A 23,961-nucleotide genomic window follows, 5' to 3' on the forward strand; every position below is an offset into this window, starting at 1 on the left:
TCCAGTACGCGCCGCCACCGTTACATTCGAATTGACCTCGGAGTATGAATCGACAACGGTCAGACTGATTCAGTAATATAACTCGGCGACGGTCAACCAAACTTTTTAGCGAGACTTAGGTCAAGACTTAATTTTAATCGGAAAAAATCGTCGCGGTAATACACCGTCATTCTTTCGGTTGCTCGACTGTCGAGTATGTGTTGGTGATTAGTGATCGTGATTACAAAAAAAAAGCAGAGCAGTGTAATATAGTGTCGAATGATGTGAAGTGCTACAACACGTCAAGATAATTCAGAAACTGCCACTGAAGGAAGGAAGGAAGGAAGGAAGGAAGGAAGGAAGGAAGGAAGGATGGATGGATGGATGGATGGATGAATGGATAACGTAACCTAATCGAACTGAAAAATACAAATGTAAGTACACACACCATTGACTGTATATCACTCAATTATAATTATCGTAAAGAAATTATTATAATTAATTAATGTCCTCGGATGTAATAACGCACGCAAATTGGGATCTTCCAAAAAATAACGCGCGCATAGGGCATAGTTTCTTCCAATAAATAAAATTAATAAAAAAAAAAAAATTAATTAATTAATTAAATTAATTAAATAAATAAAATTAATTAAATAAATAAATAAAAAGTAGGTAAAAAATGAATAAAATACATTTTCTATATTAACATATTGTTACGAGTAACTTTATTTTATATGCAAATCATTATACATATTATCTTACGAAATATACAATTTTTCATTCATCGTATCTACAGATGAATCCATGAATACTTGATCGCACTCGGGAAATGTGTTTGAATGTTTCATAAATTTTGCATTTGCACAATTGCTGCATTGGAAACTGAATTCTCTATCATTTACAAATTTCAGTGTATACTTGTGTATATATACTTATATATACGTATGCGGATGTGTACGTGTAGGTGTGTGTGAATATATATAAAATATAGATACATATTTTGTATATCACTATTAAACAGGCTCGACGAACCTTGAAAAGGAAGTATTATCTAGGAGCTCGCGGTTCACATCCAATTAACATTAAAGATATATTGAAGGGACGTTCCGACATTCTTTCGGTTTCTCTCCTTAGGATTTCTTTGCAATCGTTGCAACTGCTTTGTTCCCGGGCGCGTTTTGTGGCACTAGGCGCACGGTTATCAGCGATAGATCGAGCATTTTACGCTGGTATTTCTTGTGAAACACCATGGCGGCAGATTGCGTCTTAAACACAATAGTTGCACTACCCTCGCCCATGCGTATGCTCTATAACACGAAGAATAAAGAAAACACTGGTTATTAAATCGTAGAGTATCTACCATTTATTTTAAGTACGTATAAAAATATGTGTGTATGTATAAGAAGTAAAAAGGAACGCAAATCTTTAAACTAGGTGGCTTATCTACGCTGCACACACTTTTCAAAAACTAGAAATTGATCGTGCGTTATTATCAAACAGACATTCTTGGCATTTGCTTTATAAAGTCTATGAATGTTTCTCATTGCATTAGATGTTTCAAATCTCTATTCACTCGCCTCGTTACTTATTAGTGAGATGTTTAAACACTATTTTATACATAGAGAAAAATAATACTGAGAATATAATATGCACTGAAATTGTGTGCATGCGTGTAACCAGAGAGTTTGATATCACATATGTGTAATACATCTAATATGAAACAATAATAATATTCAAAATATATATATATATATATATATATATATATATATATATATATAAAAGAAAAATATTACAAATACTGATTTTTATATTATAAATATAATAGTCTTCACATTGTTAAGAAGATAATTGTCATGCAGTACGTAACAAAATAAAGAATTTATGGTTTTAACATTTTTAAAACTCCATACAAAACAAACACGTTTTGTGCAGTAAAGTATACGAGCTACAACTAAAATACTTTTTATTTCTAAAACATATCTTTGGAATGTAAAGATAACTGTAATATATCTTTGGGATCAACCACAGCATAACTAAAGAAGCTAAAACTTAAAATAAAAAAACTAAAAGATCAGTCAGTCAAGCAAGTATAACAGAATAGTAGTTATTTAGTATTTTAAATCCAAATTTCGTGAACTGTTTATAGAATTAAATTTCAAACTTTATAGCAATACATTTTATTAATAGCAATAGTTGATTAAATAAATCTAATGGTTTTCACATACAAATACGTAAAAGAAATGCATGCAGAGTTAACTATAAGCCCTTAAAAACCTAAGTAAACTTAAATCTTAATGTTTTTTACCGTATTACTTTTCAGAATAAAAAATAAAAAAAAAGCATATAAAAAGTGCGTAATAAAAGTGATAGAGGGGATTAATAAAAATTAATGTGCCAGGTGAATATTTTTCAAGTAAAGATAGTCACCTCAATGGTTCCGATGGCTTGACACATTCGTCTGATTTGGGCCTCAGACGTGCTCGCGGCTAAATTTTCTAATGTAACTGTGTTTGTCTTTATCTCGGGTAACTTTTTCGCCTGAACTGCAGACTTTTGTAGTACAATGCGCTGAGCATTTTGCGGTGTATTCATGATTTTCTGGCCGTGAACATTTGCACTATCGTTAATCACGGTCTTCTGCAAAGTACCTGGTGTTTTATGCGCTACTATTCTTTGATTGACGACAGTCGCTTTCGAACCGACAACCATAGATCTTTGTAACATATTGCCCTGGTTTTGTAAAACTTTCTGAGTCTGTACAATTTGCATGTTAGACATTTTGTGCTGTAATCCCTGACTTTTTTGCAAATTGGAGACAGTTTTCTGTATCGTAGTGGCGACCTTTTGCGAATTTAAAAGAGGCTTCTGTATCACAACTCTTCGCCCGATACCAGACTGTTGCATTATTTGTCTCGTGTGTACAATATCGCTGGCTTGATTAGTTGCTTGTCCGGAATTATTTCTCGTGCCACTCGTGTCAGATAAATCGTTGGTTTGTATTGTTCTAATAATTCGTACGTTAGGTGGTTTATCTGCCGCCTATAAAAAAAAAAACACATTATTTTTGGCAAAAATTTATCACGCGAAAGATAAGTTACTAAAAAATAATAGTAATAATTTTAAAAGCAGTAAAAATCGGAGTTTAATTCTAATATGCATTTTTTAACATCAAAAGAAATCATTTTAACTGAGTTTAATTAATTTTTCAAATTTCTAAATTCGTCAAGTTTAATACGTCTCAGTTCAGAGGAAATAAAAAACGAAATTTATTCAAAAAATATGTTTTATTACAACGTAATAAAAATATACAGTGACTTCTGATTGTACGTATAAAAACTCATGTAATTAATTAAAAATGTATATAATTATACTCACTTAATAGTAAATGTTTAAGAAATGGTAAATAATTTAAAATTTGTTTGTTAATCGTCAATAATTTTGCAATATTATAGAATAATTTTAATTAAGTTTAGAAAATAATCTACATTCATGCATTTTATGCTTCATAAATGCATCTATATACAATTTATGTAATATTTTACAAGTGTCATGAAATGCATTTAAAAATATCACTTAATGAGTATCACTGGATCGCGTATTTATATTTCTGTTATCATTATTCAATTTATACTGATGCAAGAACTTGTTACTGATAAAATATCTCTTTTATAGACGTAAGAATACACGAATAAATACTCTTGAACTCATACGTGTGTATACATACAAGAAATTTATAAATTCAAAGAGAAAAGGAGATATATTGTATAATTGTCTCGTTCTATTGCAGCATTAAGAATTAAATTCAAGACTGCAATATAATGATACATTTAATGTTGTACCTCTGTGCTCTGTGTATTAACAGGACGACTGCGTCCTTTGACGACACCAGGGCGAGCTTTGACAGTGCTATCGTTTACGAATCCTATCAGTGGCGATACAGTCTTCGTTTCTTGCTGCGTAATTTCATTTGCTGAAAAAAATTTTTTTTGTCGTCGTTATCATATTGTTATAACACAAACAAAAAGGGAGTATGCTAATTTTTGTACAACGTAATAAGTGCAAAATTGATAACATAATTTACCTGTAGTAATACTCAAATCAGTCTTCACATTTTCATTTTGTTTCTCTATTGCGGCCATTTTACGTCTATTCTCTTTTTCGCGTAACAACTTCTCGCGAAGACGCTTTTGTTCTTCCATTTTTTTGCGATATTCCTGCATTTCTGGATCATTATCTTCCTCCTACAATTCCATGATATATTTAGGATACGTTGCGCGGAAAAATATTGTATGCAGAACGAAAAGTTTACCTTGTTAGCGACGGTATCGTCTACTGTATCTACTCTTCGCACTTCTTGAAGATTTCTATTAGGTGGCTTACTGCGTTTCGGACTTATGTCTCGCGGTCCTTTATCCGAGGATTCAGAAATTCTTTTTTGTGGAGGCCTATTTATTCCGCGAGGAGGAACATTCATCGGTCTAGGGATCTTCTGGTCGTAAGAATCATTGCGATACGTATTCGGTGGCGTTCTGCTTCTCTGCATGTGATCGTTTCTTATTCGTAACGGTAAATCTCGTTCTCTGTAATTCTGGTGAGATACTCTGTGATCCTGATTACAATAAAATACGCGTTTTAAAATTGAGCAAGCTAAATGCAAATATTAATGAAAAATTATAATATTTACCTCTTGATAATTGTCCCTTTGATCCCATTGGCCCTCAGATTTATATTTACCATCGTTATAATTACTTTCGCGAGTGTAATTGCTATCTGCAGGATAATGCTTGGTTGGGCTCATATTTTGAGGTCTTTGTGGTCTATTTTCTTGCCACACGTCAGAAAAATACGCATAAGGATCCTATAATAAAATTTAATTACTTGCAATTTATCTATATATTAATTTTATTACGTTGTATTTTATTGTACTCACATCACTTTTATTCTGGGGATAGTTTTGCTGGTATTGCGATGGACCTTGCTGAGATTGATTGTACGGCCCTTGGTTCTGATACGAGAGAGATTGTGGAAATTGTCCGCCGTGAGAGGCTTGTGGTGGGACTCGCTGATTAGAATCCCATGCCAATCGAGCTAAATGCATTTGTTATAAAGAAAAGAAATACGATATCAGAAATAGTAATAAATTAAATTCAGTATAATTTTCGCTAGAAGAACTCACCGTCATTCGCAGGTTGCACAGTGCCTCTGAAATGAGGGTTGATTAAAATTTTGTGGCCTGGAGGCAAAGAGACACTTTGTGACACATTAGATACGGACTGTTGCGGTACAGGTGGCATTGTATTATTAAACTGTTGGCTATTGGGTACTTGATCGGGATGATAACCAGCTCTCGTATCATAAGTACTGCGACCTTCGAACTGTGGCTCTTGAAATGGTGGCAGTCTGTTCTCAAAGGGCGGCTGACTAGGCATTGGCATGTTTGGCGGTAGATTTTGCATGGGCGGACCCTGAGCAGGCTGCTGGCGCGGGAATCCCTGCATAGGCGGCATCGGTAGGTTTCCCCCCGGTGGCAACATATTCGGCGGATTCCCGGGTAGTAGCATGTTCGGATTACCGAGGAGCGACCCGCCGCCCGAATTACCTTGCAACAAAGGTCCCTGATTGCCTTGCATCGGTCGGTTCTCTTGCATGATGCCGGCTGGATTTTGGAAAGGAGGTTGCATCGACGAGTGAAACTGCGGCTGATTCGGCGGGCAGTTGTAGTTCGGGCCCTGCATGGATCCGGCGGGAATGGGACCTCGGGGTCCGTACTCAGGCAGTCTCGAGCCGATCGGACGTGGTCCTAAAGGGCCCTGGAACTGTCCGGGATTGAACTGTGGCCTGTTCTCCGCGAATTGAGCCGGCGGCCCTTGCATCGGGCCGAAGGGCTGTTGAAAGGGTTGTTGTGGACTAGCTTGCTGGAATATTATCTGCTGATTTTGTACGTTACTTGGTACGCCATGGAGAGGACCACACGGTGGTCTAGTTTCTATTAACGGCGGTCTGCACACAGGTGGCTGATTTTCAAACCCCGGCCGTATAGTACCAAATCTGCAAGATAACAAACTGTCTTAAAATGAACAAAAAACGCAAGGCAGCGTAAGTAAAATGGCATCGTTTATTAGCATCGTTTTAAACCACCGTTATTAAAATTCCAACGTTACCTTGGATTAAAGTTTCCAGTATTTTGTATAAATCTTCCCCCTCTGCTTCCCCTTATCCCGCGACCTCGTCCTCTTCCTCTGAACTGGCCCCTGGATGGCTCCGACGTGAGAACGTTCTCCAAGGTATCCGGAATATCATTGTTCATCTTCGGAGGGATTATTATGCGCTCATTTTGAAATCTGTTCCGTCTTTCTTTCGCCTCTTCGCAGTCGTCGTCTTCCATTCCTTGCCCGTTGCCGATATACATGTTCTTCTGCACATTTTTCTGCAACTTCTCGCGCAGGTCGCCCTTGCCGATATGTGAAACGTTAACGCTATTCGGTTCCGAATTTCTGCTGGTTTGAGGTAACGCCTCGCGCTCGTTCGCATATTCTGCATTTTCGTCTTGCTCGTAATACGACGACGTTGACTGTGCCCCCGGGTGTTCTCCGTCTTTATAGAAATCGTTATCGCTATGTTTATCGGTATTGCCTCTACTAAACTCTATATTTTCATCTTCGGCGTCTAAATCGTCGAGCGCGTCCGTGACTCCTAAGTCCAGTACATCGTCTGTTTCCTCTTCTCCCTTATAGCTATTCTGCTGCTCGGGGAATCAAATTGCCAGACATTTGTAAAGTAAAATACATAATTCATCCATTATAATCTTATATAATCTATTGCATTATCATTAACGTATCTAAAGCGTATCTCGTGCGTATAATGGAACTCTTTCCTCCGTTACGATTTGTAAAACATAAACGTATTTGGCTTAAATATCTACGTTAACACACGCTCTACTTTCACGCGTGCGACTTTATCCCTTCGGCACACGTGGAACGTGATCCTCTCGACCTTTCACCTTCTTAATGAATTTTGCATGCTCTTATCTCTAACGACAGTAGTGGAACATAAATTTTATAATTCACAGTTGCGACAAGTCCGAATATACATCAGCGAAAAAGATGTATATTACGGTTGTAACGTGTATCGGTGAAAAAAATAAAGAAAAAAAAAATTTGAAGGAAGAAATTTAACGTAGGAAAAATGCATCGTAGAACAATCAAATGACGTTCCATGAGTTACGCGTGATAAAATTTTGCTTATGCCTCGCGAGAAAAAATGCTTATAAATCTCGTACATACCAGTGCAGTACAAATATAATTCAGCTATAATTCGATTCAATACACATGCAGCTGTTTACAGTAAAATTTACAGACAATTTGCAAAGTTCGCGGCGTTTGCTCTAATTTTTTTTCTTTTTTTTTTTCTTCTTTCTTTCTTTATTTCAACGAGAGATTCACAAATGGGGAAAGGAAATTTTTTTTTATCGCGCGTAATATGAACTTCGATATAATTGATCTTGTACTTCTATTACGTTGAATTTTGAAATACACGTTACATAATTTCCATCGATTTGTGAAACAGTTCAATGCAATCGGACTGTATGTTACGTCTTGTTACCGAATAATGATATAACTGAATTATTTCTTGCAGCATCTGTTTATCAAACAGAATTAAGAGGCTTAATACTAAAAATCGCGATACATTTTCACATTAAGATTATTGCACGTGATAACTTTCCACAGTCGCTACGTTACGGGCAATCGAGAAGACAAAGTCCGTAAGATTAAAATATCAGAATGGCTTAACGCAAAATTTTATGTCATCATAAAGATTTCTTTGCACAAATGCGAGATACAGAAACACTCGTTCAACTATAAATATCAACATCCTCTCTTTTCCTTATTAATTATTTATATTAACTTTATTAAATGCTGGAACTAATATAAAATAAAAGCTCGTTCTCACGTAAAAGTAGTAGTCTTTTAATATATCAATGTTGTAAGTAAAAAAGATTTAACAGAAATAACTTTTTTGCCTTTTACGTAACGCAGTTATATATTTTATATTCATTATTTCACGTTAAACCATTTCAGAACATCGGTGTCTTTTAAGGGACACAGTGAAATATAATCATCGAAATTTACGTCGGCAATCAATAAAATATCTAGTTGCACCGTCAATCAGTCGTAGTTCGAATGTTGCACTTTTCCGTTTAATTATCAATGATTCCGCTTGACTTTCTTAATTTACAATCGCACTCGTAAAACAGGTAAAATAGATACATATAGCATTGACGTTAATTAACATCCTCCAACGCAATACTCGCCAGGAAATACGTAGAATATTGCATTTTGCATTAAATTGTATCTCAAAACTTGAAGACAAATTTAAGTATTAAGCTTATCATAAGAGGAAAAAATTATATATTTTTTTTCTTTTACTGTTTTTTTTACTTAAAAATTTTTTTTTATATATTTGATTAATTTATATATTCATCAATTTATATAATATATTATTAATTCTATATATTACATTTTTGTATCTTTAAAATCGTACTTTATCAGCAGCTATCTGTATTCCTTCCACCTGTGTAACTGTAACCGTCCAGCACAAATTACATGCTTACATCAAGCATACAGTTTTCATATGACAGCTTTACTTTTGTGAAAACTCACGAACATTTATATATTCGGATGAAACGGACGGTTCGCAATGAACCACCGGACGATCTCATAGAATTCAGTCACAGTTCTGTGTCATATGTGTGTATGTATATGTGCGTAAGTCATATACTTTTATCTGGAATATCTGTTTCTGGCTACTGAGAAAATATCCAGCCAGACAGGCATTATGTAGCACATATGAATACATCTACATGTATTAAACTACAGATATATATATATAATATGTATATGCATGTGTGTACAACAGTTACTCATATATCACACATGTCTGAAGCTTTGGATTCATGTGCGATGAATCTGCAAGTGAAGATCAAGTTCTTTTTTCTGATAACAGTTCCTGTTAACAATAGTTTCCCAGTAAACAGCTCTTAGTATTGCACTTGAGTCACGACTCGTATTTTTTCGAACTTGTTTACAAAACGCATTAAAGCTGTTTAACAAATGACAGTAAAAAATGTGTGTAAATCATATATATATCATAAACATTACTCTATTAAAAGGTGCTGCTTTGAAAGCAATATCATCGCCCGATTCGCACTGGAATTTCTCTCTAAGATACTGAAGTATTAAAAAAAAAAAATAAAAAAAAAAACCAAAATAAAATATCCCAAGAAAAAACCTAACCGCTTTCGGGAATGCTTGGCTACTAAATGTACAATTCATCATTACGAACATAGTAATTACATATAATAGTTACGGAAGGTATCCGGGGCACAAGTTAACTTAACGAAAGTTAGAATGACAAACAAGGCTGTAAATAACAAGTAAATATCCAGAAATGAAAGACAATGCTCGTCCGGGTACAAAGGATCGTCGTTGAAAGGAGGAGAGCGTGATTGATAGAGCCGATTGTGTCGGGGGGGTGTTGGGTTTCATCCGACCGAGTAATCGGCAAACGGCATGCTTACCCTTTCCAATTCATAGTCATCTGCTAGAAGGGCTTCCTCCTCGTCGTTACCCAGGTCGTACTCCTCGTCCCCGAGATCTTCGTCCAGCAGGGTGTCGTCACTGAAACGAACAACGAGTTAGGTTTCCACCGCGAAGAAATGTAATTAACCACGCGAAAGAGAGTCCCTCGTTCCCTTTACCCCACGTCGAAGTGATAATTTGCGTCGTTGTCGCGAGAGCGTTCGCGGACCTAACCTGCTCGGCCTCGTACTCGACTCCGCTCACCGTGGCGAATTTCTCGGCGGCGAGCCGCGCGAACGGAATTCCGAAATTAATCGGCAAGCAAGAGACGGGAAACACTTACTGGTCTGACATCGTCGGCTGGGGGCTTCTCGCAGGGCGAAGGCAGGATTTGTGGCTGGCCGAGAGACGCAGCAAGGTAGACCAAGGTAGGTAGACACTAGTAGACACCGAACACGAAGCACGAAATCAGTGCCTTCGGAGGGAACACGTGTGGGAGGAAATGGCTGCGAACCGCGACGCGGGCGACACCTAAAACTTCCGTCTCTGGCTTACGATGGCGGAGGCGCAAGTTTTAAAATGTATAATGTATGTACGTAAAAAAAGAAAAAATAGATTTTAGTTAATTATTGTGGTTATATGGCATAATTGGCAGGGTTTAAACAATTATTAAATAATATATGAATAAAAATATTGAAATAATAATCGTAAAATGTGACGAGAAGAGGAGGATTCGTTAAAAGAAAAAAAAACGAGTTTGCGCGTGGTTTTAATCAACTTTTATTCAAAAAAATAATCCATTTATAAATAATAAATAAATAAATAATCTAGCAATAAATAGTTGAACCATATCTTTCTTTCAGCCTCTAAAGCTATACGAGGAAATCAAAACTTCTATATATAAACACTTTTTTTTTTTTCCCCAGACAAAGCTACGCAATTTTGATAGCTAATACGCGATCTCAAGAACCTATGATAATCTTCACGCGTTTCCCATGTCGCTACGTAACATAATCTTCGTTCCACGATTTCTCTCGCTAAGTAGCCGCTCCGTCAAAGCGGCGGAAATGTATCGAAGAATCCCCTTTGTGTGCCAGGCTCCCTCGCGGTGGCGCGAAATGCACTTGGACGCTATCAGCCAGTTCACTCAACTGCAAAAGAAAAAAAAAATATATATATAAAACGTAACAAGGCGCATTAATATTTATTAAACGGAAAAACATCAAAATATTCAAGCATTAACATGTAAATATATATTCCCCGGGGCGTACAAGTCGTCGTTATAATTCGTCCAGAGATAGAAGTTAATCTACTCGGCGATTAGACTCATTAAGCTCCGCGGCGTATAAAGATTATTAAATATCAAGTGTAAAGTGTAAAAATTCTGATTTCTTTCTCCCGGTCTTTCGTCCCGGGACGTAATCGTCGCTGCTGATAATTTCTTTTGATGTGAATCGAAATGCGAAGTTGCGAAACGCCGTGGCGCGCGCGCCCCGCGATAAGGACGGCGGCACGGGCGCTCGTTCGGGAATCCGCGGATGACTTATCATCGCTGATACAGCGGTAACCTTGCGTCACTCTCGGCATCGTAGTTCTTCACTGGCATCGGCGGACTCTTTTTCGAATTTACGACCTACGCAATTGCGTATTTATCGAAGCGCAATTCACGCATGTGCGCGCGCCCGCGTTCGCGCGATGGGGATCGTTGAAAAAAATACGTGATCTACGCCGCGCCATGTCCTTGATTTTTCGCACGCGTTCTTCAATTTTTTGCTGACGCGGCGCGCGCGCGACGGAGATCCGCTGCTCCTCGCGTTATCTAATAATAAATTGCTGCGCTGGACACCCACCTAATTAGAGGATACGTGGCGTCGCCGATGCGCTTCGCTTTGGTGAACGTTGACCCGATAAAGGCGCGATCCACCGCAAACCGCCTTCGCCGTCCACTGCAATTATTATAATTTGATTAAATTGATAAGTTGTCATTTCATATACAACATACTTTTTTTTTGTTTTTTTCTTATTTTTTTTAAATAAAATTTTTACTTACATCTTTTCGGGATCCAGCTGTCTGCTTCCTCGTGTTGTCAGCGACCGCTTGCCGTTGATTTTCGACAAAGTCACTAGCGCCTCGAGCTCGGCCCGTCTTTGATCCGAGTACCGTCTCTGTCGGCTGTAAACATGCGGCCGGTTACGCGCTGGATTCAACAAAATAAACCGACAGGACACTTAGATTTGATTTAACTCACGTTTTAGTCGGGATCAACAGATATTCCGGGACGACCGGAGGCGAGATCACTTTCGCTCGCGAGAGATTCTCGTGCTGCGAGACATGTGACTCCAACGTGTTCAACATCGACTTACTGCAAAATGGAAAAAACAAAAATGAGATATCGAGTGAGATAACGCGCAAAGTAAAAAAAAAAAAAAAAAATTTTAGCTTCCGTTTTTAATTCAGAAATCAATTAAAATCGTCGACGCGCTCTTCGCGTCGCGAGAGAATTAATGAACTTGCGCGGTGAAAAGGGTCAATCCCATGTCGCTCATAGCCAGCATGATGTAACAACACTCAACTCATTTATAATATTATTCTGACGTAATAACACTCGTGGTGAACATGAGAAACCTTATGTAAAATAGAAAAAAAAACGAGAAATGGAAAAACGCGCGGGGCTGGACTGTGCTCTCTAGAACACTGATCTTCCAATTTTTCGCGCGGTCAGTCGACTTCTCCCGCGCAACGTGTGCATAAAAATAATTAAATAATCAGTTAAGCCAATCAAAATTAATCAATTACTTGTCTTGGGTTGCAGGACGTCCGTGGACCAGCGCCGGCAGCAGGAGCGCGGCTACGAGGACGCAGGTCGCCATCAAGTAATGCCTCTTCATTTCGAGCGCTGTGTGGACTTCCGGTCCGTGAAGGTAAGCTCGCGGGAAAAGAACTGGGGTCAGGAATTCGAGCGTTCTCCAGAATCTCCAGGCGAGATCGCAGTATTACGGACTGGTCACGCGATCGTCGAGGGTTCCCTGGTTCGTTGTGTGTAAACTATGAAGTGGCGAACGTCACCGTCATATATATATCGGGATCCTTGGTCCCCTCCACACGCACGTGCGGGCCCCGGCCGCTTTTGCACCCGCCTTTCGGTTCCCCTTTGGCAAATTGCATCAAGCCGAATTGTCCCGGGCGCTGCTCCTTGGGCAATCTCCGAACGATACGAGCAGGATTCCAACGCCGCGATTCGAGTTCGCCATCAATTCGACCGTCTGACGTGTCCTCCAAATTGAGTTATTAATAATCGCGCATAGCGATGATGAAAGAGAGCCGCCGATGTCTTCTACGTCTCTCGTTTCTTCTTTTGCTCCGCCATTACGCGCGATGAATTAATTTTTATTATTTATTTGTTTATTATTATTGTTTTAAAGGAACTTGGCGATTTCAAAGGAGTTCCTTAGCGCTGTGCGTAGACGAAACGCGGAATCATTTTCCTCGCACCGTCGAGGAAATCTAGTGGTAACCGCGGATTTTCCAGTTCAGACCAGTGTGCCTTCTACGTCGCATGATCGATCATTTTCTGTTTTTATGTTTATTTTTACTTTTTTTAATTTTTTTATATTTTTTTTTAAATATTTTTTTTCCTTTTTTCTTGAGAGACGAGAAGGCAAAGTACGTAACAGTAGTTTTATTATAAGACCGCATGCGGAATCCAATTTATAAATCCGCATCGAGTGCCGCATGCCACTTTGGCAATTTCGTAGAGGCGAGAAAATGAACTCCTGACCTCATTTTGATATAAAACTTTGATTGGCCATAGATAATGTAAATAATTTATGTGCCGCATCCGATGATTAAGCTCGATTTACGAGCGCTCGGCCAAATTGTGTTGTAAGAAAATTTGCAAACGGCTTTTGGGCTAATGAGTCGGCTTCGCGGGCGATTGCGATGCAAGCCTCCCGATGCGGCCGTCGCGTGGGAATTGCGATTTCGTCGTCCCTATCGTACGTCCCATGCCGCAATCACGTTAACCGTTAAATTGCGTACAATTTCTCGTCGCCTCCTGAATTTTCGCGCGCGAGCTTTCCGCAAGCCGCGCACCAATTAGACGCCATTAGACGGCGAGTAGCGGCAGCTTGCGTCATAGCAAAATCACTCTGGTGCCCGCTGATCGTTACGACTCGACATTTTTAATTTCCCACTTCCGGCATTAATCACGTTATTATATTTCGCGCTAAACTTTATCGCGCGGAGACGTATACGGAAGCAGAGATGCTGCGACGAACTTTAGAACATCGACGGAGATGCGCGTCGGCTGGTATTTCCTCTATCTATTCGACGTCGCGCATCACTTCGACGAAAGAAAATCACGCGCCGGCATTTTCAATTTAAAATTCCTCCGATCAGTAGTCCGTACCCCGTTAATTCCCTTTGCGGCGATCCGCGCTGGCAAATTAACGGTGATACGCGGCGCGAGGTGACGAAACCTTTCGCGCTCACGAGACTCCTTCTGACGTCAACGAGAGAAGAAAGGGGTGACGATATGTATGAATTTCATAATTCGCGTGATAAGTTTCATTGATTCGATTTGACGGTGCCAAAACACGCCGGTCGAGCGACAGCTTTAGTTGACACTCGCGTTCCTGTAAAAAAAAAAGCAAAAGAATAATAATAATAAAAAGAAAGAATAAAAAAGTAAAAGACGATTGCGCGCTCCAATTTACGTTTTAATTGTACGTAACGTAATGTTGCTACATGCGTGTCGGATGATTGCGAAACGCGGGTCGCCCACGCAAGTGAGCTCGTTTAATGAGCGCCGTATCTGCGGGCTGATAAGTACCGGGTGACTGCGCGTTGGGTGTAAATCGAAAGTCAAGATCAGGCGGTCCCCCGTTCGCTGAGATTGGATCATTAGATTTATCAAGGCGATTGCGTTACTCGTTTCCTGTGTTTACTATTTTTTTTCGCGCGTCCGCACGAGCGGAGAGCTCGGAAGAACTTCGACCGCGCCGAGTGGAATAAACTCCCTCGAATTTTCAAGTAATTTTCGCGACATCGTAGCGCCGCGCGCGGCGGTGGAACATACGTCGGCGAGAAAGGCGTCGCGGAAATATGAATAGAAACGATTAGCTGCGAAAGACGTTAATAATCGTGAAACATTGTAAATTACACTACCATCTAATTTTATTAACCGCGTTATGTGATAAATATTGTAAAAATGTTTTCTTTATTTGATAAGTCGAGTAACGGTCTATTAATTCGTTTAGTAATTTATCTATTAATTCATAGTCCGTTCTCTCGCGCTCGAGATTGTATAAAGTTGTCAACTGTCATCGTTTCTTCAGCTAGATTTTATACCTTGAAGCAGTTTCAAGTGTAAGATCAGATTCATTGCTAGTTTCTTGCTCGCTATCATTTTTTTCTTTTTTTTTTTTTTCCTTTCTTTAATCATTTGAGCGAGCGGTCGACGAGTATAATTTTTGTAAACTTTCAAGCAATTTATAACTTCTGCTTGATGAACTTTTTTACTCGTCGCTCGTGACGATGGAAATTAATCTTTCTTTCAGATATTAATTATTGTGTGCCACGGCCGAATCACGTGGCGTGCCGCTGCTCCTTTCCACGCGGCAAGTGGTATAAAGTATAATTGGCCCGACGATGCCTCCCCGACAGGTCGAAGGGTCCTTATTCTCTGCCGAATAATTACATCTTTGTGATTTTATGACTGGCGCGAGATATCCGCGAGTTTGGCAATACCTCACGCTAATATTTGCGGGCGGGCCATCGTTTATGACGCGTCTTTCTCTGCCTTTCTCTCGCGTTAAAAACGACTCGGTCAGCCCTTAATTATTTATTCTATCAAACAGATTTTTTTTTCTTCTTTGCGCGTGTGAATTTCGATAATAATGGGCAGGTTTGATTTTTATTTCGATACATAAACGTTTGCGCTAATGCGAAATGATACAGTGATGAAACGTGGCAATGAAGTTGCATGTTACGCGCGAGAAAGAGAAATTCCATATATATTTTATTTACCGACAGAAAGGGTGTAATTCCGCTCTGTTTTTGCAGAGGGAGTTATAATCCAATTTTTCGCGAATTTGACGGCTTAATTTTTTTCCCACGTATCGCGAAATTGACGAATAGCGATCATCAGCGTTCGAACGACGCTTCATCCGCGCGAAAGTGACAGAGATACGCTTTTCAGAAAATGAGATCTAATAGCACGACTATTTCATCAATTTCATTAATTAATTAATTTTTCTTTTACTAGATACACAATCTCGCAGTTTAAAGTAACAGCGTGATTAATAGGTGAAGACAAAAAATATTGTTATCTAAATGAGTTTCGCAACTAAAATCTTTTTAGGAAAATCAATTCGTGAAAGTTACATAATTATATCCGATGACTGTATAAATAATTAAATATCAGGTAAACATTTATGCGAGTATTATAAAATATCGAAAAAGCAAAGAAAAACTACAATAGAGATAAGAATGTAAGAGACAAAGAAATGATATAAAATGATGAAAATGATAAACGCAGACGAGATGATAGATAGAGGCGAGTTTTAAAATTGATGGTAATATAAACGAAAATTATAATTCTGCATTTTAGTTCTGTAATAAATATTAACAAAAAAAACAATGTGAAAAAAGAAAGGAAACACAGACTTCCGTCTCTAATAACGAACTGCTTCGCTGACGTTCAGAATTAAGTCTCTCAAAAAATTAAAAATAATTAAGATAGGCCTGAATTTTGGAGGTCAGTCTATCAAGTTTTAGTCTGAAGTATTTATTTTCGTTCCTCGTCGTCGAAATAAATAATGGCGATCGCTGTCGCTCGGACAATGTCCGAGTACGTAACCTACGACAATGTAATGGGAGAGGTAAAAAAAAAAAGTTAAGACCAAAATAACTTGCATAAATAGTCGATTAATTCCTTTTATTGCATTCACATTTGCGTATACATTTAAAATTGAACGAAATTCAACGTGATTAATAAATGGGAAGGAAATCGTGGATGTCGACACCCGATGCAGGAACAAATTCTCTTAGCGTTCGCGCACAATGTCTGGCAAATAAATAAATAAATAAATAAATAAATAGACAATAAATAAATAAATACGTAAAACAGTAGGCGCTACAAATAAATAATAAATAAGAAACGTGGACTCGCGTAGCACGAGTCAAGTCCAATTAATACTAAGTGTAGCCTAGAGTAATTTTTTTCAAAAATCAAACTTAAATTAAGGTAAATTAAAGTCGCCTCAAACTGGTTGAGATAACATCACATTAAACTTCATCGTGGCTTTCTTTCGGCCCATCGCCATCGCGATGGATCCCATCGGTGAGCTGATACGTTCCTCTAATTTAACTTAAACTATACCTATCATTTCTCTCGTCGTTATCAAACAACAAAAAAAAGAAAAAAACAGGAAAAAAAAAATACAAAACTAAGTAAGAATTCATGGCTGAGCCCGGAATGCAATACGTGCCGCTCGCGTCGCGACCTAAGGGCTTTAAGATCCACGATTAGCGTTAAATCTTAGTACTTCGTGCGCAAAAAAAAAAAGAAAAAAAAAAAAAAAAAAAAAAGACGCGAAGCAGACTTGCAATTTCGACCTAAATCGTCCGCGGGAAACAATCTTTGCCTTAAATCGAAGGGAACGTTGAAGATGTCGTCGCAAGATTCTCTCAGCGGACGTCGCTCGCGATCGCAGCTGCGGGCTCCGACCGTTCTCCGCTCACATCTCGCGATCCAGAGACAATACGATCGAAAGTTACATCACGCAAGAAAACTCCGCGTCGGATTCAGCCGATCGGCGACGAAATAAAAATTACATGACGCACTTGAGATTCTCGTGTCGTAAGACATCAACTTTTGAGGAATTGAAGCTGCTCGCTTGTATCAAGGCCGAACGATCACGCGGATGCCGCGATTGCTTAAGAGTCGCGCGGAAAGAAGAAGAAGAAGAAGTTAGAAGAGGCGAACGCGGCCGAGAAAAGCCGGTTACCACGATTTTGCATCTTTTAGCGAGACTTTCATCCAGGCGCTTCGCATAATGCGCCGTTGGAGCCGGCTAAATCCGACGACGTCAAAGCGAAACCAGGTCGCATCTTGCCGCGGGATCCTTCGCGAGGATCGGATCGGCGCGAACGAAAGCGAACAGAACCTAGAATCCGCCGGAGCCTCTGGGCGAGCAGCGCGTCTTGCGAATCGTCACGCTATCGCGAATACTAATACGGCGTTCACATGTAAAATACTGTTTTCTCGTTAAGCCTCGAATACTTAAATTAAGAGCGCAGCCCCGGCCTCGTGTAAGGGTACTTTGCACGGTAATTCGCGCGTTTATCCCCCGCTGATGCCGTCCAGGTCTCCCGCATTGTGATCGTCGATAATTAACTACTTATTCCTTAAGGCGTAGACTTATAAAGAATTCGGGAAGCTCGGACGGAGGCTAGTCCGTAGTGGCGCGTCGTCGACGGATCGTGGCTGAGAGATGAAATCAAATGTGCGTGTGCACGGGTGTCCGCGTGCTTCAGCGTGTGTACCTTGATTTTTTTGTAAATTGATTATTTTTTTACTTCCTTTCTCCTCTCTCTCTTTTTCTCTTTTTCTCTCTCTCTTTCTATCTCTCTTCCTTGCACGCCCGTTCCTCCCCCGTTGTCTCCGTTCTGCCTCACTTTCCTGACTTTCGCCTCGTTCTCGAGCGACACCGAGCCTCCGAATTAAATCAACTGATAGTCCCGCGGATCCTCTTTCTGCAATTAGAATGGAGAAAATAGAATTAGTCCCGATCTCGCCAGGAGAGACTCGCAATTACGAAGGCGGGTGATAGCGTCATCGTGTCTCGCTTGTAAAGTCTTACGTCGATCGCGCGTAAACGCCCACGAGATGTAAACGCGACGGTAATTCAAGTCGTCCCACGTCTCGCGTTATCGCACGCTGCTTATCCCGTGAAGAAAAAGCGGAAGAGGAAACAAGTATCAAAGGAAAATAAAAAAAAAAAAAGAAAAGAAAGAAGAAAAAAATAAATTACAAAATTAAAAGAACAGTAGATGAACCAACGACGAGAACTGAACCGACGAAGCGGACGTCACATTTTGCAGAGGCTTTGCGTTGGCGCTAATTACGTTCCGTAGTTCATTAGAGTTCAGTGACGAGCGTCGCCGGTCCGGTCAATTTTTCTTCGTGAATTGTCGTTCGACACGATGAATACCCGAGTAAATCCCTTGGAAAGGGAGGCAACAATTGCACCCCGAGGCTTCGCGATCGCCGCGTTTCGATAATGGAGTAAAGATAGGAGGCCCGTTCGATAACGGACCGCTCTTATCATTCCCGCAAAAGTTAGGAACATTTGCGACGAAACAAGGGCGCGATAAGCAGATTACACGATGCACGCATCGATTTTCAGGACGATATCTCTTGTACATACCCATGATGAGGAGCCAATTTGATTGTACTGGTCTTGAGCGTCTTGAGCAATGAGAAGCAAGATGTGCTTCAGTTGGCGTATATTATCGTGTGAGACGGACCTCCGTTTGCGACCTCTGCAAACATAACAGGGAAGACGTCGATGTGAAAAAATCGAACGCAACTCGTCAATCGTTCATTAATTTTATTATCACAAAAGAACAGGAAAAATAAGCAAAAGAAAAGAATTAAAAAAAAAGAAATCCGTTAAAAATAATTTTATAATTCGAGTCGCAATTTTTTAGACTGCGCCTTGTGCCTCGAAATAAAAAGCAGGTTTTAGGGAGAACTGTTCGTCGTCTTTTATCTCCCGCCTCATTAAACCTAAATACAATAGTTATTGATTTCACGGCAGGCAATCTGCAGGTCGTCGAAAATTTCTCCCGACCTCCGTTGAGTTCGCCTTCTTCGTTAACGGACCGTAATTCGTAAGAAATGGAAAGCGAGCGGCCACGTGCCGGATAAATCCGCACGATCACGCTTACGTGCCGAAAGGAAAGCGAGATAACGCCATCCGACGCAAGAGTCATGCAATCGTCATGCAACAGTCATGCAATCGGCGAGGATCTGCCAAGTAATAGCGCGAAGTTTATCGCCAGCGGGCGGGTGCTGCGCGCGTAAATTACGCGTCTCGCGCGGCAGTATCTGTCGTCGCATAATTTGTTTATCGAGGCTCAATTAATTGCCGTCCCGATAACGTCGCCGAGATACGCGGGAAAGAGGTCTCTACGTAATAATGGGTGACTATTAACGAGACGGCCGTAATATCGCGCACGTAGGTCGAGTCCTCTTGAATTTCGCGTCGCTCTTCGCTCGCGGCTCTGATCGAATATACGAAACCCGATATAGAGATCATAGATAAATACGTTCCCTCTTCAATTCCCTTTTTTTTTCTCTTTTTTTTTATTTTATTTTTCTTGCTTTTTCTTGTTATTATTACTATTATAATTAAAAAAAAATTTTCTGACGTCGTGTAATTTGGATTTGGGACGCGGAATTTTGACTTTTAACGTGAGCGCGACGCTTTCGCTCTTTTTGAGATTCTCTCAACACCACACCCTTGGGCCATTTTACTTAATTTGCGTACATTATTCAGCACGCCACCTTCCTCGAGTGCGTTGGCTGTTGTGTGCGATTACGCAACGATAGAAGGTGCGAAGCAGAGAAGTCAACTCTCGAGCGCCGGCTTGTCAATCATCGGTGGGAGCACGCGGCGCGGTCGCCCGGCGACGTTCGTGTTGCGCGTTAATTACGCACGCGGGCGTCGGACACGTCGTTGACATTGTAAATATCGTCAATTAATTTACGCGCGGTAACGAGACGTAAGCGGTATCGCGCCGCTCGGTAAGCGGCCCTTGCCACGGCGGCGACGGGCGGTATGGAACAACATCTGGATCGTGAAATTTATTCACGAGGCATTCGACAAGAAGTAACCCAGTTAAAGGTTCTATTCGACGTCTCTACTATCGTCGGAAAAAACCACGTTTCATCCCAGTTTCCTTTACTCGTCGATCGCAGCCCGATGCGATTACGTTATGCAGCGAGCGTTGCATCTGTAATTCGTGAAGCGCGCCTCTTTTCCCTCCTTGTTTCATGACATTTTTACAATCGAACAGCGCGCGTCGATGTCGCGGAACTGGATTACTAATATTAAACTTAACTGCCGGTCGAAAAGCACGTTTTTCCCTCGACGTTTTTCCCCGAGAAAACGAAACGCGCTCTTCGGAGAACTCCGAGCGCCTGGAACGTCGTTTACCTTTCGTGCATTATTAATTTTTCAATATCGCCAGATTGCGAGCTCTTACGTCGCTGGCCTGTCCTCCCCGCCCTTTCATTCATCCTTATTAATTTATCTGACTGACGTAGACGAGTGTATTTTCGAGGAAGGGACCCACTTTCGACAATGACGCAACAAGTGCAGCCGCGATTATCCATCCCGGCGTCGCGACGACGCGGAACGTTGCATCTATTAGGCATTTCTTTTATTTATAAAACGTTCTTTATCTGCTGTTAAAATTAAAAATCCGTGATAAGGAGAAATTAAATGTAACCGCTGATAACGATTAAGTGTGAATTTTCATGCCCGGGGGGGAAGAATATATCGTATCGGCCGGCAATATGCATACGCTCGAGAAGAGGATGGATTCTCGGAGCGAAGAGGGAACACTCGGAGGCACGTTTATCGCGATGACTAATTTTCTCGTGACTATTTAACCCCGTTTGTATTACTCGCGATGGCGCGATAAAAGCCGGCAAATCTGCGAACACGGCCCCCCGGGACTCGCCAGCCGCTTGCTTTTAAATTATTACGCGAGTTATAACAAGGATGATGTAACGCTTATCGCGGCGCGATTTTCGATGACGTTCGATAAAAATCTCTCTCGCCCTTTCGGAGCGCGGTTCAGTGTGACGGAAAATTTTACGCGAGCGATTCTGGCTTGGAAGCGCGTTAAGAAATTTTACAAACCCTAACGATATTAAGTCTTATCGTAATGCGATTAATTTTCTCGCGATTAGGTATCGTTTAATCTCGTCTCAGCTACTAATGTGACAATTAAATTGAGCTCGACGACTTTCAACGACGAAACTTTAAACCTGGACAATATATAACATTTCTTTTTTTTTTCTTTAAAATATTTTGAATTTAATTAAAAAGAGGAAAGAAAAAAAATAAAAGAAAGCAATTAGGGTCGAAAGTACATTTGGAAGTTTAACAAATTGATTTGAGCGATCTGATTGTGAATCGATTATATTCTTCTTTCTGTTCTGTTGTTAATTCTCGAAATAGATTGGGTGCGAACTTACATTTTTGCAGGGTCCACTACACCGAGTCCTACGGGAACAATGATGCCCTTGAGCTTTTGCAGCGCAAGGAGCGTCTCGATTTCGGCCAACCTCTGATCGGATTGACGTTTCTGGCGTCTGTAACAAGCATCGACACGCTATTAAAATTATTCCCTCGTCGTATTAATATCGGAGATCGAGAGCGGGTATTTTTTTTTCTTTTTTTTTTTTAAAGACTATTCTTTGAAAAGTTTCACGATCCGCGTGGCCGTCCGCAGCTGCAGTGGCTTTTAATATCGGCGGAAAGAAAGAAAGGCCTCAATCGCCGGCGTTAATCTCACGAGAGCGTACGCGACAAAGCTTCAGGCTAAGTTCAGCAAACACGTTATCATCGCGTGCAAAGTTTCAGAGAGGAAGAAGTCAGCCGCCTCGTTCACGGGCGATCGAGAACGCCCGGGTACGACGCGGTATTACGCCGCTTTGTCTTCCACGTAGCCCCCGCATTAAATTAATCGCGCTGCCGATCGCGGATCTGTTGCACCAATGAAATTGTTTCAAATAAATCCAATTTCGCACGCGGGGATAGCGGCGCGATATCGATCGAGAGCCATCCGGCAACCGCGTAAGGTCATCGTGAAAATTGGCGACGGTTGCAGAAATTCGGATCTCGACGTTCGGAGAGAAAGCGAGTGTCGCAATTTTTTACGAAGTTGCCTCATGGTACTCCGAACCGTGCGGACTCTCTGATTATACGCGTTCGTACGGCGCGGTGCGGCCGCGATTTTTCCGCTCAAGACTCCTCTTCCCCCCGCCGGGATCTAATTTCATTCTTCTCCGTACCTCATAAGATAGTCGTACGGCTTGGCGTGCGTCGTTTCCGATAGCAGGACCACGAGCAGGACGCACGGGATCAGCGTGCTGAACGAGAGATTCATCTTGGCGCGCACCACGGCGAAGTTCCGACGAGACGTGCGGGAGCTGGAGTCGATCGCTCTAGGGGAGAATCCGCGAGCGATCTTGATACCGATCGGTGGCCTTTTTCTATTCCCTGCTCTCTTCCGCGCCTGGCTCCTTCGATCCCGAATAGTCCCTCTACGAACTTCCTATTTCTTTATCACTGATGCCACGAGTACGATCGCGCGTTGCACCCGATCCTTCCTCTTACGTTGATTTTGCCTCCTGGTGAACTGTAGCTAGTCTCGGCCGCATCGGGCATATATACCCAGCGTTACCGCCCTCCCTATCCCCACGCTGTCGCCACGACGAAGACCCGTCTCCCACTTCATCGGTGTCGGATCCACCCTCGCTTTTTACGCAATGTGTATACCCGCTCAACGGCCCTCTTTTCTAAACTCGCGGATGTACTTTCTTCCCCTCCTTCCCGGCCCTCCTCCCCCGGGCCAGCCGCCTTTTTCTTCTTCTTGGTACCTCTGGACCCACGTCACACGTCGATCGACGTGCGTGACACACGCCGCGAAATCCCAGATCGGATCCCGGGTGCGCTTCGTGCAATCGTACAGGCAATCGATAAGGCGGTACTTGAGCATCCGATAATTCCGACAATGTAAAGTTCAATGAGAACGTCACGGTGATATCGTCCCAGCCGGCGATTATTCCGCCGCGATAGGCGCCGTGGCTACTTCCGGTCCGTATATTAATTTCCCGTGCCCTCCTTGGGCGCGAAAAATCAGCCGGACTCGGAATTAGCTCGAGGCGGTGCTGGCCAAGTACTTTGAAACTAATTACGACGGGGCGTACTTAAAAACTTTAATTACGCCCTTTGTGTAATGCACAAATTACGCGAGTCTGCGTAACGCTCGACGCCGCGCTATCCAGATCGCTAAAGTGAAGGTAGGATAAAGGTTTCGCTTTAAGATTCCGTCTTGTAGCTTCGTAAGTATGACCCCGTCGTTTATTTCAACAAAAGCGATACGTTCTAATTGTTTAATTTAAACGGTCGTGACTTTCGTTGATTGATTTTTATTTCATAAATAATTGTATGAGGTAAACTTGTGATCCTAAGTCACTTACCAATCTTTATTTTAAATTTATTATTAACTTATCTTGGTGTAAATTATTATATCGTCAGTAAGATAAATTTTTTCTACTTTTTAGTTTATATTCTGTAAATATATATAATTTTTTTT

General features: G+C 40.9%; 4 protein-coding genes across 4 annotated transcripts in view; 1 reads left to right on the forward strand and 3 right to left on the reverse strand.

Annotated features, from left to right (window-relative positions):
- Positions 1 to 672: 672 nt before the first annotated feature.
- Positions 673 to 10,040, reverse strand: LOC139103568 (RNA-binding protein 33). Its single transcript, XM_070658395.1, has 11 exons — positions 9,904 to 10,040; positions 9,560 to 9,659; positions 6,144 to 6,724; positions 5,159 to 6,030; positions 4,913 to 5,070; positions 4,667 to 4,840; positions 4,292 to 4,591; positions 4,064 to 4,223; positions 3,822 to 3,952; positions 2,410 to 3,021; positions 673 to 1,286 (listed from the first exon to the last, which is right to left on the reverse strand). The coding sequence occupies exons 1-11, from the start codon at positions 9,912 to 9,914 to the stop codon at positions 1,110 to 1,112; spliced, it is 3,276 nt and encodes a 1,091-aa protein (XP_070514496.1). The 5' UTR covers positions 9,915 to 10,040; the 3' UTR covers positions 673 to 1,109.
- Positions 10,041 to 10,324: 284 nt separating this feature from the next.
- LOC139103590 (uncharacterized) lies at positions 10,325 to 13,094 on the reverse strand. The gene is made up of 5 exons (XM_070658436.1): positions 12,358 to 13,094; positions 11,810 to 11,923; positions 11,611 to 11,733; positions 11,411 to 11,506; positions 10,325 to 10,711 (listed from the first exon to the last, which is right to left on the reverse strand). The coding sequence occupies exons 1-5, from the start codon at positions 12,447 to 12,449 to the stop codon at positions 10,708 to 10,710; spliced, it is 429 nt and encodes a 142-aa protein (XP_070514537.1). The 5' UTR covers positions 12,450 to 13,094; the 3' UTR covers positions 10,325 to 10,707.
- LOC139103573 (putative fatty acyl-CoA reductase CG5065) overlaps positions 12,379 to 23,961 on the forward strand; it is a 31,713-nt gene continuing 20,130 nt past the window's right edge. Inside the window, exon 1 of the mRNA XM_070658407.1 lies at positions 12,379 to 12,482. The gene's annotated coding sequence lies outside the window, so the exon portion shown is untranslated. The remainder of the gene's footprint in view (positions 12,483 to 23,961) is intronic.
- LOC139103591 (uncharacterized) lies at positions 16,480 to 23,166 on the reverse strand. The gene is made up of 4 exons (XM_070658437.1): positions 22,655 to 23,166; positions 21,836 to 21,952; positions 18,993 to 19,107; positions 16,480 to 18,318 (listed from the first exon to the last, which is right to left on the reverse strand). Exons 1-4 carry the CDS (start codon positions 22,747 to 22,749, stop codon positions 18,286 to 18,288), a joined length of 360 nt encoding a protein of 119 aa, XP_070514538.1. The 5' UTR covers positions 22,750 to 23,166; the 3' UTR covers positions 16,480 to 18,285.

This window comes from Cardiocondyla obscurior, linkage group LG06, assembly GCF_019399895.1.
Source record: "Cardiocondyla obscurior isolate alpha-2009 linkage group LG06, Cobs3.1, whole genome shotgun sequence".
NCBI lineage: Eukaryota > Metazoa > Arthropoda > Insecta > Hymenoptera > Formicidae > Cardiocondyla > Cardiocondyla obscurior.